At 33.9% G+C, this 16,763-nt stretch overlaps 2 protein-coding genes and 1 long non-coding RNA gene across 4 annotated transcripts; 2 read left to right on the top strand and 1 right to left on the bottom strand.

Moving 5' to 3' along the window:
- Positions 1-1,795: 1,795 nt before the first annotated feature.
- Positions 1,796-7,570, top strand: LOC133682791 (QWRF motif-containing protein 2-like). 2 transcript variants are annotated; one of them, XM_062106313.1, is made up of 6 exons: positions 1,796-3,563; positions 5,178-5,297; positions 5,768-5,884; positions 5,980-6,069; positions 6,943-7,050; positions 7,226-7,570. In XM_062106313.1, the coding sequence occupies exons 1-6, from the start codon at positions 2,100-2,102 to the stop codon at positions 7,268-7,270; spliced, it is 1,944 nt and encodes a 647-aa protein (XP_061962297.1). In that variant the 5' UTR covers positions 1,796-2,099; the 3' UTR covers positions 7,271-7,570. The 2 variants fall into 2 exon arrangements, with proteins under 2 accessions (XP_061962297.1, XP_061962298.1); XM_062106314.1 differs by lacking the exon at positions 5,178-5,297.
- Positions 7,571-10,756: 3,186 nt separating this feature from the next.
- On the bottom strand, positions 10,757-11,579 carry LOC133682210 (LOB domain-containing protein 39-like). Its single transcript, XM_062105493.1, has 2 exons — positions 11,396-11,579; positions 10,757-11,303 (listed from the first exon to the last, which is right to left on the bottom strand). The coding sequence occupies exons 1-2, from the start codon at positions 11,577-11,579 to the stop codon at positions 10,861-10,863; spliced, it is 627 nt and encodes a 208-aa protein (XP_061961477.1). The 3' UTR covers positions 10,757-10,860.
- On the top strand, positions 11,177-12,149 carry LOC133682212 (uncharacterized). The gene is made up of 2 exons (XR_009836634.1): positions 11,177-11,318; positions 11,399-12,149. It is a non-coding gene; the product is annotated as an uncharacterized LOC133682212 (long non-coding RNA).
- Positions 12,150-16,763: the final 4,614 nt, after the last annotated feature.

Genomic DNA, 16,763 nt, shown 5'->3' on the forward strand with positions numbered 1-16,763 from the left:
GCAGACACTAATGACTTGGATTAACTTAATATAGAGTTTGAGTTATAATAACTCAAAGCAGGGTGATAGTCCTTTTTCAACAAAAGAATATTAATTATAGTTAGTTAGCATTTGGTTAATGGGGACGCAAGTGACTTTCCTAGGCCCAGATTAATTATTGGGTTCTGATTTAGTTGGTGATTACATTCTTTATTTTCCTTATTAAGTGGTTGATGCTCCACCTGTTTATTTGAAAGTAAAATAATTATTGTTTTTAGATATTTTTAAAAAATATTTATCTTAAAAAAATATCAATTTAATTTTTTTTTATAATTTTAATATATCAATGTCAAAAACAATCTAAAAAATAAAATAATTTAATGTATTTTTAAGTGAAAAATACTATGTATCACAATACCAAATATATTTATAAAATTATAAAATAATAAAAAATAAATAAATAAAAAGGTTTTTACAAGAAGCAAAACATACTAAGTATGTAATTTAAAATTCAAAAGGCAATGTATTGTTATTATCTTGAAAGAAAAAAGAAATAGTAACTTCACAAGGAATATATTTCATGTTTCAAAAGTATATAAATTTAATTAAAAATTATTATGTAAACAAATTTATTTATTTTTTATTTATATTTTCAATCAAACATGTTTCTTCATTTCTTTGTATTTATTTTTTTATCATAAAATAATGACTAATCATAGTTAAATTAATGAAACCTTAGAACACATAACCACGCACAAAACATCATTACCCCCCATTTAATAGTGAAATATTTTACTTCAAGAGATGAGATGATTAAAATATGATTATTAAATTATTATTTTTAGATGATATGTCTTGGAATCTAACTAGAAAAACAAAAGGGCATTGAAGTCTCTCCATCCCATCCCTCTTTTATTGCCTGAATAAATCCACGAATAAATGTCTTGTCAGCACAATTAGGTTGTCTAAACCATGATTTCTATTTGTCCGATGTCTTACTTTGAATATCACTTTCCATTTTACCTCAAGCAAGAGACATAAACCATCATTTGGGTATAGGAAAAGCATGGTGAATATGATCAAATGATGATGAGGAGTTGTTTTAGCTAACAAAACAAAGTTAAATAAAGATATATTTCCCCTCACTGTGATTGTCTTTGTCCTCCCCAATCCAATGACTTACTTTGAAAATTACTTTTCGTTTTACCTTAAGCAACTCTAGTTTGAACTGAAATTTCTTCCTCGTAGATCTTACATTCCATTTACTTTTAGGTGAAGCTAAGAGTTCTAGTTAAGGCCAAACAAGTCATCATTAACGTTATTTTGACACCTTTTTATTTATTTATTTATATTAACATTTTAGCCATGATAGAAATTAGTGTGTATTTAACGATGTAGTGGAAATTATTTTTGTAAAGTTATTTTTTATTTTTAAAGATATTAATTTGATATTTAAAAAAAAATTAAGAAAACAGATTTAACTGTATTCCAATGGAGTAGTTTCACACATGTCAAAATCAAAACGGCTATTTTTTCCATAATTCTAAAGAAATTTAAATTCAGCGCAGTGTCATTTGCGTAGCGTCGCTCCAAAGATTCACACGCTGCCCCTTTCTTTTCACACACCTCCAGTATAGCGTACAAAACTAACCCACAAACTCGCTTTCAAGTATAGCCACGTCATCAAAACGCAACATTCTCCTTGCCCATTTCCAAAACTACCCCCATTATTAACCACGTCACCTCCTCAACGCGCGAGTCTCCAACCCCATATATAACCAGCGAGTACATCAAATCTTCAAAAACCGTGTCTATATTCACATTTATTAGAAAAACAAATTGTAGGACGACAGTTATGCTCCAAAATCTCGCCTCCAGTTAAACGACACCACCCTCTCTACTATCACGCCGGGAAACGGTAACGGTCATAAAAAAACTCCCCGGTCAATTTTTTGTTTCTCTCACACTCTCTCTAAATCCACTCTCACTCACTGATTTATCTCCTTAATTCCCTCTATAGTTATTTTTTAATAAATTATTTGACTGGGTTTTAAACAGATATTAGGGTTTCGACGAAGAATGATATCTGAATTGAATTTTGAATTTATTTTCTCACGACAATGGTAACTGCAGTTTCAACACCGATAAACCCCAAAACGAGATCAACAGCAAGAACAACGCAAAACCTAAACCCTGCAAGGCCTCCTTTATTACCATCAGACCCTGACAATGCTCTCGCTCCTCGCCGTCCCAAATCCCGGGAAGTCAGTTCTCGCTACTTGTCATCGGCATCGGCATCGGCATCCTCTACTTCAACATTTAACCGGTGCGCATCACCGTCAATTTCACGAAGAACGGCCATGATGACTCCAACTCCTTCCGCTGCTTCCGCAATCAAACGGTCACAGTCATTGGAGCGTAGGCGTCCGGCTACTCCGAGAACTAACTCTCTTGATTCAAGAATAGGAAATGCCAATTGTGGTGGTGGTGGTGGTGGTGAGATAACGAATGCTCAGAGAATGTTGATTACTTCAACGAGAAGATTATCGGTGTCGTTTCAAGGAGAGTCGTTTTCGTTTCAAGTGAGTAAAGCGAAGCCAACTTCGTCTCCCAGTGCTGTAAGAAAAGGAACACCGGAGAGGCGTAAAGCAACTACTCCAATACCTACCAGAGGAGCTGATCAGGCGGAGAATTCAAGGACTATGGAGCAACGTCGGTGGCCAGGGAGATTGAGGCAACAGAATTCCATGACTAGAAGCATGGATTGTTCTGATGATGGGAAGAAATTAGCTGGATCTGGAGTCAATTTGAATGTTGTTAAGGCATTGCAAAATTCAATGGTGGGCAGCAGCAACAACAACAACAACAATATTATTAGGTCTTCAATTGAAAGCAGATTGAGCCCTGACTCTAGTGTAATTGAATCCGCAAAGCCGTTGGATGTTGACGGATCTGCTGTGCATAGTGAGCATCGTTTGGCTTCTGATACTGAGAGTGCATCATCTGGTACTACTTCAGAGAGTAGTAGTGGAAATGCTGTTGGTGTCGGAGGACAAGGAGCTCGTGGATTAATTGTGCCGGCAAGGTTTTGGAAAGAGACTAATAGTAGAATCAGGCGGCAACCAGAGCCTGGGTCACCAGGTTCTCGGAATGCCGGATTAAAAGGACCTACACCTGCTAAACTTATTGCACCAAAGAAGTTTGGAAGTGATAGTCCAGTATCTTCTCCAAAAGGAGTTGTTAATAGTCGGGGACAGTTGTCTCCTATACGTGGCGGAGCGTTACGGCCTGCATCACCTAGTAAGTTTGGGACATTATCAGGAGCTTCATTGTCTCCTATGAGGGGAATGAGTCCTTCGAGAGTGAGGAATGCTGTGGGAGGTGTTGTCAGTAGTAATTTGAGCAATGTGAGTAGTACCTTTTCAATTTTGAGCTTTGCAGCTGATATTAGGAGAGGGAGGATTGGGGAGAATCGGATTGTGGAGGTGCATTTGCTAAGGATTTTGCATAATCGGATGTTGCAATGGCGTTTTGTCAATGCCAGAGCTGATTACGCTTTGTCAGCCCAGAGGTTGAATGTAGAGGTATGATCTCTGTTTTCTATGATTTAGTATATATTTTCTTTATTTTGTGTATTTTGCTTGGTAACTACTACCAGTTGATGAATGGCATAGAGTATTTTAGTGGAAAGGAAACCATAATAATATCTTTGCTGCTTCTTTCCATGTTGTCCTGCCATCGGTGTTCTACCATTGATATAGTTGTCAGTGAGGAGTGCCGATTTTCATTTTTTTTTTAACTTAGGGATTTGATCTAATCTGGATGGTTTAAGTAATGCCTAATAAAAACTGAAGTCTTGGGGTTGATTGGCAATCAAGAAGTAAATAGTCATGGTCATTCACAACAGAAGGAGATGAATTTTTTGCACAACTAGTTGGTCACATTTGTGAACTACTAGTGGAAGGGAACTTGCTAGTTCCTGTTAATGCTTTGCATAAGCAGTAGGGAAGAACTTATAGGTTGATATCAAATTTGTGCCATGATGACTGGTGTAAGGTCATGTAAATTGATTGGTTGATGATGTATGATTGGTGGAGGTTGGGTGGGGCAGTTGAATATCCATTTGAACATGCTGCTTTTTTCCGTAGTTTCTGACATGGTTAAAAGGAAACTTACTGCCTGAAAAGCCTAACAAGAGGCTGAGCCATTGGAGATGGGGCAATGTCATTTGGCGCTCTGCCCTCTTATTTTGGTATTTTGGCATTAAATTCCCATCTAGGTACAACCATCCATCAAGTCTAGTTTTGAGTTTCATGTATTCAAGGGTGAAGATGATCTGTTAATATGGTAATAAACATAGTAGGGGATCAGTGGAAAAAAAATATAACTGTCAAATCGCGTGAGTTTAGCTTTTTAAAGTTTTGTGGAGGGTGCGATTGTAAGGTGAATAAAAATTTCTAGTATATTGCTTTTCATCTGCCAGCCTAAATTCTTAATAATGACAACTTATTGAGCGACAATTTTTATATACAGGTCAAACCTTCTTAATTATGGGATTGAGGACTATTATTAACGAAGAATTTGTATTGTTAATGAAACCATACTGACAAGATGAATTTTTTCTTGGCTTGAGATGAGATGGAGAAAAGATTGATTTTTAGTTTTTACCCTTGTATTTAATATGATAGGAAGCTGATTCTGCAGTTCGCTTATTTTGATCATGTTGACAGGTCATGGGTGCTAGGTTTTCAAAATTTCTTTTAGAAGCTTTGACTAAAAATAATTGCTCAGACCCCCTCCCCTGTGTTTTAGTTCCCTTCTAATTTTTTTTTGAGTAAGTCAATTCTATAACATGAAACTCACAATTATATTATTCATGTTGAGCTATTAATATTTTTCACTAAAGCCTGATCGACTGTATAGCTTGTCCATGTGAGAAGACAAGTGTTGTAGATGTGTCCATCTATCACTTCTAGCGTTTAGTAAGATTGTGGCAAAAGTTAAACTATTTAAGCATATCTAAATAATAGTAATACCCAGCATTTCCACTTTTGGCCAATATGATGATGGATGTATTGATTTTTGTTATGCTTACCTTTCATTTTTATTTTGGGTGACTCATTTATTATGCAATTTAACTTAACTAATCAAATTATCTAAGAGGAATTTTCTTGTCTAAATGTTCTTCTCTGTACCAGAAAAGCCTGTATAATGCACGTGTAACAACATCAAAACTGTATGAATCTGTTAGAGCAAAAAGAACAGAGTTACAGTGGCTAAGACATAATTTGAAGTTGATTTCCATCCTCAAGGGGCAAGTAAGATACGACTGCATCATCCCCATCATACATACAAGCACTACGTTTTCCTATGTTGCTGTACTCGTTTTAGTATATTATGCAAATTTTACTGGTGCACTTTTGAAGTGTTTCTAATAAATTGAATTTTAAGATGTGGCATTTGTCATTTTAAGCTAATATTTAAATCCCGTTATTGAAAGTGTTTAAATCCTCTATGTTTGTCACATACACACACGCTTTTTCATGTAAACTTGACTCTCATTAGGCTGTGTTCTTGAACGGATTGTCAAAGATTTTCAAACCATATGTGACTTGATTTCAACCATGTCATTGCTTTGAATGCTATTTAAGTTTACTCTCTTTTATTAAAGAGCAATGGCCAAATCAAAGTTTTATTTTAATGGAGATGCATGCTTTACTGGAGAGCTTGAAGGTAGTTTATTTCAAGTGATTTTGTGTTTTAAACTATTGGTGCATGATTGCTGCAGATGCTATATTTAGAAGAACTGGCATTGATTGACCAGGATTACTCCCATTCTTTATCGGGAGCCATTGAAGCTTTGCAGGCTAGCACACTCCGTCTGCCTGTTGTTGGTGGGGCAAGGGTATGTGCCATTTTCCTTGACATGATTTTCATTTTGGGCATGTTGGTTTCAGTTGGGTATTTGATAGTTGCTTTATTTGATTTGTAATTCTACAGGCAGATGTCCAGAACCTGAAGGATGCTATATGTTCAGCGGTTGATGTGATGCAGGCAATGGCATCCTCAATTTGCATACTGTTATCCAAGGTCATTATTTTCCTCTTCCCACTCCTCTCTTTCATTTCCTTTTTTAACCTTCATTCTTGCACTCATTCTTTTCTGGATTTTATTCAGTATCAATAAGTGAACATTTTGCCACGTTAGGCTCTGTTTGTCACATGTGAAATAACTTGTTTTTGGATTTATGTAAAAAATATTTCCTGGAAATATATCATTTTTCTTTGCTTGGCTATTTTAAGTAAAATTTCCTTGAAAATGATTGTTTGGTGTTTGGTATATATGAAAAAAGATGATTTCGTAAAATATTTTCATCTCTTGAGAACAGGAAGTTGTCTTCCTTTGTTTCAAGCTTTTTTCCCCCCTTTGATTGTAAATATTTTCTGTTGACCAAGTTTTTCCAACTGAACCAAACATGAGAAAATGAGAAATATTTTATGGAAACATATTTTACAAGAAACAAACATAGCCTTAATGTATCAGTGTTTAAGCCCTTTTCTTTCAAGTTTTAGATAGTCCAGTGTTTGTGCTTAGCTAGAGGTCTAAAGTTTAATCTTGATATAGATGGAAGGGATTTCTAGGATGAAGGGCGGCTACTGCATATTTTGTTGCTCGGAGCTGGCCATGTTGGCCTCCCAGTGAATACCCCTTCAAAACCCTAACCCCCCAAAGAAGCTGCATAAATTTTATGGAATTACTTCTGCCTTGTCAGGAGCCTAGTACTGGAAATGATCTACTACCTTCTCTTGGTGACTCACAAATGGAAATATAAACACTTTGTCGTGACTGATTTTTATTGTGCGCATACAACCTAGTGTTGGCTGAATTATCAACCTTCCGAAGATGGCCTTGTGTGATCATTGTCAACGTGTTAACAGTTTATTTATCCTTGCATTACCATAGGTTGAGGAAGTAAACTCTTTGGTGGTGGAACTTGAAAAGGCAAGTCGGAAGGAGTGTAATAGGCTTTATCAGTGCAAGGATCTATTGTCAACCATTGCAGCCTTGCAGGTAATTGTGTTTGGTTTACTCTTACAAAGAATTAAGAAGGTGGTATAGAAGTAAAATTCATTTTAGTGCTTTTGTTATACTTAGTAGAGGAGCCATCTATATCCTGATCCTGTAGCTCTTGGCATTTTCCCTTTAATGCTGTTAGCTTTTTAACTAAAAGTGTTCATGTTGCCAGGTAAAAGAATGCAGCCTGAAAAGTCATATTTTACAGCTAAAATGAGTGCCTTCCAGCCTGACAACACAAGTGTAAAAAGCTCAAATCACTTAACTCCTTCCTTAATGCTAACAATATCAAATCAAACCCTTTTATCCTCCGATTCAAGGAACTGAGAGGAACTAAGAAAGTATTGAATGGACAAGCAAAAAGTAGCTATTTTGTACGCGTAGATGGCACGAAGTTGCCAATCTCAAAGTCAGATTTAGATTGTATTTAGGTACTTCTCTATAGGGCAGAGTTCATCGTATGTAAATATATACAATGATATTTTCAATCTCTTTCTTTTCCTGGTTTCCTCTTCCAGTTTTCTTTCCATTCTTTAGTTCTTGTTTGCACTGTTTTATTTACGTGCATTCGTGACTTGTGAGTTGCATTTGGTGTCCCAACGATGATTCTCTGCAGTTTATTTCTCAGTACATCCATCTGTTGTGTATCCCCGACTTATTATCCTTGCTTGATCAGCAGTTAGTGACCTCAATCAAAAGAATGTTGAATGTTGTAAGAAATTTGATTACACCATCGGAAAAGAACTTACTCTGTATTGGGCCTTTTGCCTGAAAATGGATGTCATCGCTATATTAGGCATTTTCTGGGCCTGCTCCGCAGTTATTCTCTGTCTATGAAAATGGACCGTTGTTATTTGTCACGTTGTGCAGGTGCTTTAAAAATGAGCGTTTGTTTGGATGCTGTTTTTAAAGATGGAAGATGACCGTGAGGGTTGAGGAGACACGTCTCTCTAGCATCGAAAGTCATGCGTCAAGATTAATGAATTTGGTTTTGGGTTACAACTTGTTTGTTTTAAAAAATATATTTTTTATTTTAAATAGTATTAAATTAATACTGTTTTAAGTGTTTTTTTAATGATTTCAATATATTAATATTAAAATTAAAAAAAAATATTATTGTAACATGTTTTCAATTAAAAATCACGTTTAAAAAGTATCTCACGAGTCCTTTTCCCATCATCCTCTCTCGTAATTTTCTGTTTCTTTTAGTTGTTTTTTTCCATTGGTTTTATTTGGTTAGGTTCCTAAAGAACAATATTTTGTTAATCGATGAAGAGTTGCTTAATCGTGGAGTCACAAAGCATGCTTCAGTCACATGAGAGGCTCAATTGCTCCATGCATGCTACAGGAGCCGTCTGTTTAGAGCTATCAAATTGCTTGAAAAGACCATGGTAATAAAAATAATAGTAACTCCCTGTCATGGAACAGGAGGTGATCGACTTTTATAATGTTGTTTGTCAAAAATACAGTGATGTTGAAAGCAAGGAATTATGATGCGATCTCAATAAGATTCCTTAAGAGTCTCTTTCGGCTTCACGTCATTCCCTTCCTTTTCCTTAAATTAATAATCACATTTCTCTCCAAGTACAAAGCATTTAGCCTGCTAACTTTGCTTTTGCATCGCCCAACTCTCCCATTGCTAGGACAGAACGGTGACGGGAAGTATGCTAAAATGGCGATCCAGCGGAGATGAGGTGGGATCCACAGCATATGCCATGAGACGCAGCGACTCGAAAGGATTGGAATAATAATGGCTCTCTCTTTTGCTATTTGTGTTCTCTTTGCATATATGATATAACGCTGTCTTTTTGCCAAGGAAAGTTTTTTTTGGTGTTAAAATGCCGTGGAACGCACTTCCAGTGGAGGAGGACTAGAGGGGGAGGAAGCTGACGTGCACCGCACCATTTTTTTCTCCACAAAATCTCAACTGGGGCCCATCCTTTTCACCCCCATTTTCCGTCCCATGTCAAGAACGTAATTCTATGATGCTCCCTCCTCATCTACCAGCTGCTTGGCTAGTTTGAGACCATGGGTCAAAAATCATCTGCCTTCATGTGAAGAAGTCCATGCTCCTTTTGTGTTGTACTTGGCATCTAGCCTAGCTACTGCCCGAAGCTTAATCAACGAGATACTCGAAATCTGTAAAGAGAGATAGATAATAAGCCAACATCAAATTTATATTAACAAGGCTACAGAATAATAATAATAATAATAATAATACGACGTCATAATCTCATTTGTCATCAGTGAACCTTATCAGCATCAAATCATCCATGTGAACATTACATTATCAGCTAGCAAGGATAGGATAGCTGAACTAGACATATGATTGTTTACATATGCATCTATTTGGTTAGGACTTACCACTCCATCTCTCTCCGAAGACTGGGGAGGCAGCCTCAATTTTGTCAAATTCGACCCGTCCGACGAGTCAATCTTAATTTAATGATGCAAGATCTAGTTTGTGTTGGGTTTTATATTAAAATAAACTTGTTTAGATTTGATTGAGTTTGCTATTTATTATGTGACTTGAATAAACCATCAAAACTTAATTTTAGTTTTTTTAAAATTATGTTTTAATCTTTAAAAAAATTCTTGAAATAACATTATTTTAAATTAATGTGTCAATTTAAGTTAATTTACATAACTCTTCACCCTAAATTTAATGAGTCAATCTAGTAATTTGATGATCTATAATCTAGTTTGTGTTGAGTTTTATACCGTAAAATTTAATTTTAGTTTTTTTAATTATATTTTAATATTTTTTAAAAAAATAAAATAATATTTTTTTAAATTAATTTAAATCATTCTGAGTTGACTCGCACAAGTCAGATAAACAAAATCAAAATCAAAATCGGATTTAAGAACTTTCTTCTCGAGTTGATGTGGTAGCATACATATAGCAGCATGATATTACAACTGATTAGAATCGACATTGTCTTCCATCATGTGTCAAATTCTCAACTCTTGATCTGCGTTTCAGCACTTTACACTTCTGAATCAAATTATCATTATCCTTCAAGGAAAAGATAGCATTGTACAGCTACACCAAACTCTTCATTCGAAAACCATGGTTCGTCTAGGTCTGTCGCCCTCTCCCTCTTAGGTGGTACCACCCCCGTCACGGGTCTCAGCAGCAGCAGCAGCTGCTTCAGCTTATCTCTATCTCTGAGAAGCTCCCTCGCTTCTCCATATGTACGGACCGGACCTACACCCCTTTCATGTACTAGCAAATTAATTAACAAACAAATATCATATTTGTTAAATCCTAGATCTGAATCCATACCCTTATTCAAATCAAGTTTTTAATTAAATCATATAAAATATAAACTTCATTAAATGCATTTAATTCAATTAATTTTTAATATTTTTATTTATTGATCAAGTCAAAATTAAAAAAAAAATTAAAAACTACCATTTTAATAAAAAAATAATAATTTGAATTGAACTAATTCAATAACACAAATCTTTTTTATATTAGTTCTCAAATTGAATTTAATAGGCTTATTCTCAGTTAATTTTACAAATAATACAACCATGAATGATGGATTATACATAAAAAAAAAAAAAACAAACACATGATGAACCATCATTATCATAAAAGCGAAAAATAAAGAGAAAAGAGTATCCAATAATTTAACTAAAACAATAATAATAATTAAAAAAAAAACTAAAACAAAGTTACACCGGAAAAATGTCCATATCCAGCCAAAAACGCACCGGACTAAAATTCCGGCATTATATTTATAGAGGAAAAAAAGAGGTTACAGCAAAACCTTTACTCTGTGTCTTAAATTTATTATTTATTCAAACAAACAGGTTCAAAAGTTTATTCTTATCAGCTCCACTGCTTTCAAAGCTTGTGGTCTCCGATTCTCCTCCTGTATAAAACGACACCGCATCTCTTCCTCTCTTATCTCTTCCACCTCTTCCTCTAGCGAGACACAGATTCACATGATGATCAGACACCACTTGATTATTATTCTCCTTATCAAACGGTTTTGATTGATTCCACGTCATGCTCTGCACGGCGTACGCAGCCGCAGAGAAACTGTCCGATGATTCATCACAATTCGGCGCTAAGACTCCGGTGAGAATTCCAGGTAACGGCCGTAAGGTTTCACCGGCAAGCACTGACTCCACAGCCGCCTGACACACGTGCCAGTTACCGCTCCACAATAACCCCACCGCTCCGTTCACCGGATTCACTGTTCTCCCGCACGCCTCAAATAACAGCGATTGAAACAAAACTACAAAAAGAAAAGGTAAAATTAATTTGTACTCTTCTACATGTACAACTGTGTATATACGGTTTGTTGTGTGTTTATACGTTTATACATACCAGGGCGTTGGGACTCGGGAACGGCGGAGATGAGAGAGATGAGATCACTGCGGCCAAAAAACTTAGCTAGAAACAGGGTAGCGTTACCCTGGGCTTCAGGGGTGGGGATCCAATGCAGACACGACCTCAATACGCATGTCTCGCTGCACCCCTTTCGCAGCACTCGGCAACCATTGCAGCTCATATCCACCGTCTGATATAATTACTGACTGGTCTTGATGCTTTTCGTGATGATCAAATAAAATGGTGATATTTTTCTTGGTGATAAAGCAAGAGAGGATTAGTTTTAAGTTAGGGGAAGGAGTGAGCTTTAGGGAGCGGTGAAGGTGTATAAGAGGGCAAAAGCAGGGGGTGTGGTTCCGTGGTTAAGTTAAAAAGGCAACTGTGGTTAAGTTAAGGGTTTTTGCGGATTGAACGGTGGGGATTTTTTAGTGATTTGTGGGGTCCAGGAGGGGTTTGTGGTTGTCGAGGCGAATATCTTCCAAACTCTGGGCACGAGCGGCTCCGTGTTTTCGCGTCTTTTGTTCTACAAGTCAAGGTACGCCATTGGATTTTATTTTTTTGAGTGTTTTGAGCCGTCAGATTGAAGTGGGTCCGCTTCCTTTTGTTTTTTCTTTTAGTTGGTTTTTTTAAGGTACGGGTACGAAGTTGAAGTCCAGTCGCCCCGTAGGTGGGAGCGTGGGATAGAGCTGGGAATTGATATCTTCTTTGTGCCTTTTAAGAGTTTGCATATATTAAATTATTTTTTATTTAATTTTACTTTCAACCCCAATTTTAGTTAAATATATATTTTAAAGCTTTAGCTGGATAGTAATAAGTAATTGTGCTTTTCATATTATTATAATTTTAGAAGAGATTATAAGAAAATATATATATTTCAAGTGTCAATCGGTATTTATTTAGAATCATTGAAAATATCTACTTATTAAATTTAGACGAGTGTGTGCCAGCCAACTTGAAATTTGGAGTTATTCAAATTTCATAAAAAAGCATAGGAATTAATTGACTTGGTATAACATTATTAAAAACTTATTTATGTTTTTTATAAAAAATTTCTCAAACAACGGTTGTTCTGATTTTTTATAAAAAAAAATATAGATTTTTAAGTTAATTTAAATTAATTTATCCTACTCTGAATTTGATTTAATAACTGTGATTTTAATATATAAAAACTAACATGAGAATATATTGAATTGTTAAAATTGTAAAGGAAAAAGAAAAAATCACTTTTATTATGGTATTAAGCAGGACTGTTAATTTTATCTAATCTTTGCCTTTATTTTCTTTTCTTTCTTGTGCTAATGAGGCTAAACCTAAGCTCATGTCCCTGACAAAACTTGCCAGGCCTAAGAGGTAAGACAAAAAACATGATGTTTTTTTTATATATATATAGAATAAACACATGGTGTTTGAATATATGGAACACATTCATTTTCAAAACAAATGAGAAAAACGATTTTGAAAACTATTTACCATGCTTAATGCGATAAAAAAGAATATAAGATAATTATCATAAAAAATTATAAAATAGATAAGGTAATTCAGCAGATCAATAAAAAAATTAGTTGAGGGTTTTTAATGTAGAAGTTCATTTTATTAACTCACCGTTGACCGTTGATCCACAAAAATCCCACCGGCCACAAAAACTCCATGTAAGCCATCGCAATCAGGCCCTCAATTTTCTGGCCTAACGAAGCTCTGGCTTTGAGGAAAAATTGGCAGGCTCAGATATACCTTCTATCTATTATGGACGAACATACAAATACTCTCAATTCAGATGATTTTATGATTTTAGTAATTGTTTTTTATTTAAAAATATATTAATATAATATTTTTTATTTTTAAAAAATTTAGAGCATCAAATCATAAAATAAAAACAAAAATTAAACTAAAAAAATTCATTTTTATTTTAAATCAAGATTCAGCCACGATCTCAAACATCTTTTTAGTTTATACAAAATTTTTCTCTTTATTTTTTGAACACCTTGAAGATCACAAAATGGAGAATAAAAAGATTGAGTTCATAGTAGATATATACTCAATCCTGTTCACATGAAACTTACCTTACAACTCCATTAATATTTTCCTCCAGCTCCTATGAGAGACATCAGCTCCTCTTTTAGACAAGGCGGAAAATGTATTAGGACAATTTGCTTCCTAAGAACAAGAACATAACCCTTGTTTTACCAAATCTTATTTTTCTTTTTCCTTGATATAATTATTATTCTTGCTAATTAGCCTAATTTAAGCTCATACGGGACCCAAAAAACTTGTCAGGTATGGGAGGTAAGATAGTATACAGCATACCCTTTGAGAAGGAAAATTATGTTGCAGGTTTCTTAGTTAAGCTTGGTGCTTCCCAGATTTCTCCTAGTATGGTTTGGGATTCTCCACCTCCGAGTTCGATTAGACTCCTTTCGGGTGATGCTGCTAGCATTTTGTTCCTGAGACCCTAGTTTCTTTATGTTTTATCCTTCATGCACCGCACAGAAAAAGAAGATAATATACATGATATTTTTTCTTTTTCTTTTTTTTAATCGAATAAATACGGTGTTTAAATACATGGAACACCTTCGTTTTCGGCACAGATGAGATAAACATATTCTGTTTTAGTAGGCCCACTAGGAAGATATCAACAGAGAGTTGGACAGACAACGATATGGAAAGGGCACGGCTCGGCTGAGAGTTCGAGTTGTGAGTTGAACTTCTATTACCCCAATTATTTCTTCCCTGTAGCGAGCACCACCTTCTACTCCCACAATTATTTTAGCACCGTGTTTTTTGGGATTAAATGCTTGACCTATCATCCATGATCCGTAGCTTCACTTGATGGTTCTTTGACGAGAAGAAAGAATCCATTGAATCAAGGCACAAACTCTCGACCTCTTTAACATGGCCAGTGTCCGGAAGTGTTAATTACAATTTAGTCTACTTGATTTAGTAAAATTAGTTCATCAGTTCTCATGATTTCAAAAATTATGTTAAATTTTTGTGTTTTAAACCCATTTATAATTCAGTCCTCTTTGTTTAGTTGATATTTTGTTAATCGATTTTTAAAAATAAAAAAGTGAAAAAAAGAAGTAGATAATGTGAGAAGATAGTTAGATAATATTGTGAGTTGATTATTGTTTTTGAAAAATTATATAGAATTATATGAGCTGAGAATATATATTTTTATCAACAATAAATTATTTTATGTTGATTATTTTCTTATAAATTATTTTACACCAAACAAAATCTCTCTTGACTCTAGCATCCAAGGGAAAAAAAAACTAACTTAATTTTCTTTTAATTACTCTCATTTCCATTCCCTCTCCTCAAAATAGGCACGCTGTTAGTAAATCGAAGTTACTGCATTCTCAAACCCATTTGACTAGATTTGCATAGGCACATCTCTTAGTTGAAGACAGGAAATTAAAACGAGTCCTTTCATCCCAGACACCATTCATGCTATATTGGCATCTTGCATCTAAGCTTCAGTTTCAGCTCGTAGCACTCATGCATCTTTCTGTCCTCGATTTTGTCTCTTTTTTTGGATGCACTGTGAGTTACAAGACGAATCGAACTAGGTCTCTACCGACAGCAACATCAAGTGATGTGGAGCTTTCCATGTTGTGTCATTGCCTTATGCTCTGAGCAGGCCATCTTGTTTGCTCGGGAGGAAAACTGTGGATCAGTTATCGAGGATGTTTACTTGATAATTTAGCCAGGTAGGAAAAACAGAATTTGTACTTGGTCCGTAGTTTAAATGTTTTGTGCTATTAGCAAGGTAACAATGATCTTGTATATAAGAGGTGAGGATGAGTTTTTATTTTTGTGATATAATTTGTTTTTTAAATTTATTTTTGCATAGAAAAAACATTAAATTAGATTTTTTTAAGTATTTTTAGATAATTTTGATATACCGATATTAAAAAAAATTATATTTTTTAAAATATTTTTAATTAAAAACACTTTAAAAAAATATACCCTTCAAAAACACAAAATGCTGCTGATTGTTATATACTTTTAGTACAAGTTTGATTCCAGAATAATCATTAATATTTGATTCATACTTGATATCAAAGTACTGGAAGTTATTTTAAAAAGAAAAGGAAAAGAAACACTTTACTGAAAGCTTTCTACATGAGCTCAATTGCTACTATTGACTTTCAACTGAACTGTCAAGCTTCAGTATTCCGGAGACCATTATTCCACAATTCGCAGATTTGTAAAGTTATTAAACCCCATGCGTGTTTCATAACGTAGTTATAATTATTTTTTAAATATTTTTTTATGTTAAAATATATATTAATAATATTTTTTTATTTTTTAAAAATTATTTTTAATATTAATACATTAAAATATTTAAAACAAACAAAATATATTAAATTTTAATTAAAAAAATTAAATTTTTTAAAAATATAATTTGTATCGTGTTCTCAAACATATTCGCGGCAGTAGGTGGTGACCTGGAGTTGGTTCAAGTGAGATTTATTTTTTAACTATTTTTGATATTGATTGAGTTAATCCTATATGATCCTATGGATTAATTCATGATTGATTGAGTATGACAGACCTGTGTAAGCCTCGTCCATATAAATTCTATATTTAAAAAAAAATCCAAATCAACTTTGTTTTAGTATTTTTCCATTTGTTTTATTAAGAATAATGTCGTTTTGAAATGAATTGAGTTAATTTGGCTATTCAGTAACCTAGACCTTGCAAGTTTTATCCGGAATAGATCTGACAATAATGCAAATACAATGGAGATGTCTGGTAATAAGCACCATAAAGTTTTTTATGTAGAGTAATTTTTGTCTGATAATCAATTTAAGTTTTTTGAATTGATTCTTAGATATAATATCAGAGTCTTAATAACTAAACAGTCACGAATTCAAATCTTATCATATCTATTTATGTGATTAAAATTAAACACAATATAGTGTGAGCCTATGCAAATTTCAAGTTTAAATGATTTTCACTTAAGAGGATGTATTAGAAAATAATATAAATCATATATTAAGACCTAATCTAATAGTTTAAGTAATTGAGTTGAATTGATTATTTGATAATTTTATGGTGCTTAATAAATAAATAAATAAAGTAACCGGTAGTATTTTATTAGTTACTTTCTTGAATTTTTTTTAAATAAAATATATAATTATAAGAAAAAAATTATAAATGGAGATATTCTTATGATTTTATATGTATCATGAGTTTTATATCCTATCTTCTTTTTTTTAATATCAATATTTTTTAAGTAAATCGTAAAAAATAAATGATAAAATAACACTAATTATTCACTAAATACCATAAGTTATTATTATTATTATTATTATTATTATTATGTATGTGAAGTGAACTTTTGATTTAAAATTTCGTGAAC

This window comes from Populus nigra, chromosome 2 (genome assembly GCF_951802175.1).
Source record: "Populus nigra chromosome 2, ddPopNigr1.1, whole genome shotgun sequence".
NCBI lineage: Eukaryota > Viridiplantae > Streptophyta > Magnoliopsida > Malpighiales > Salicaceae > Populus > Populus nigra.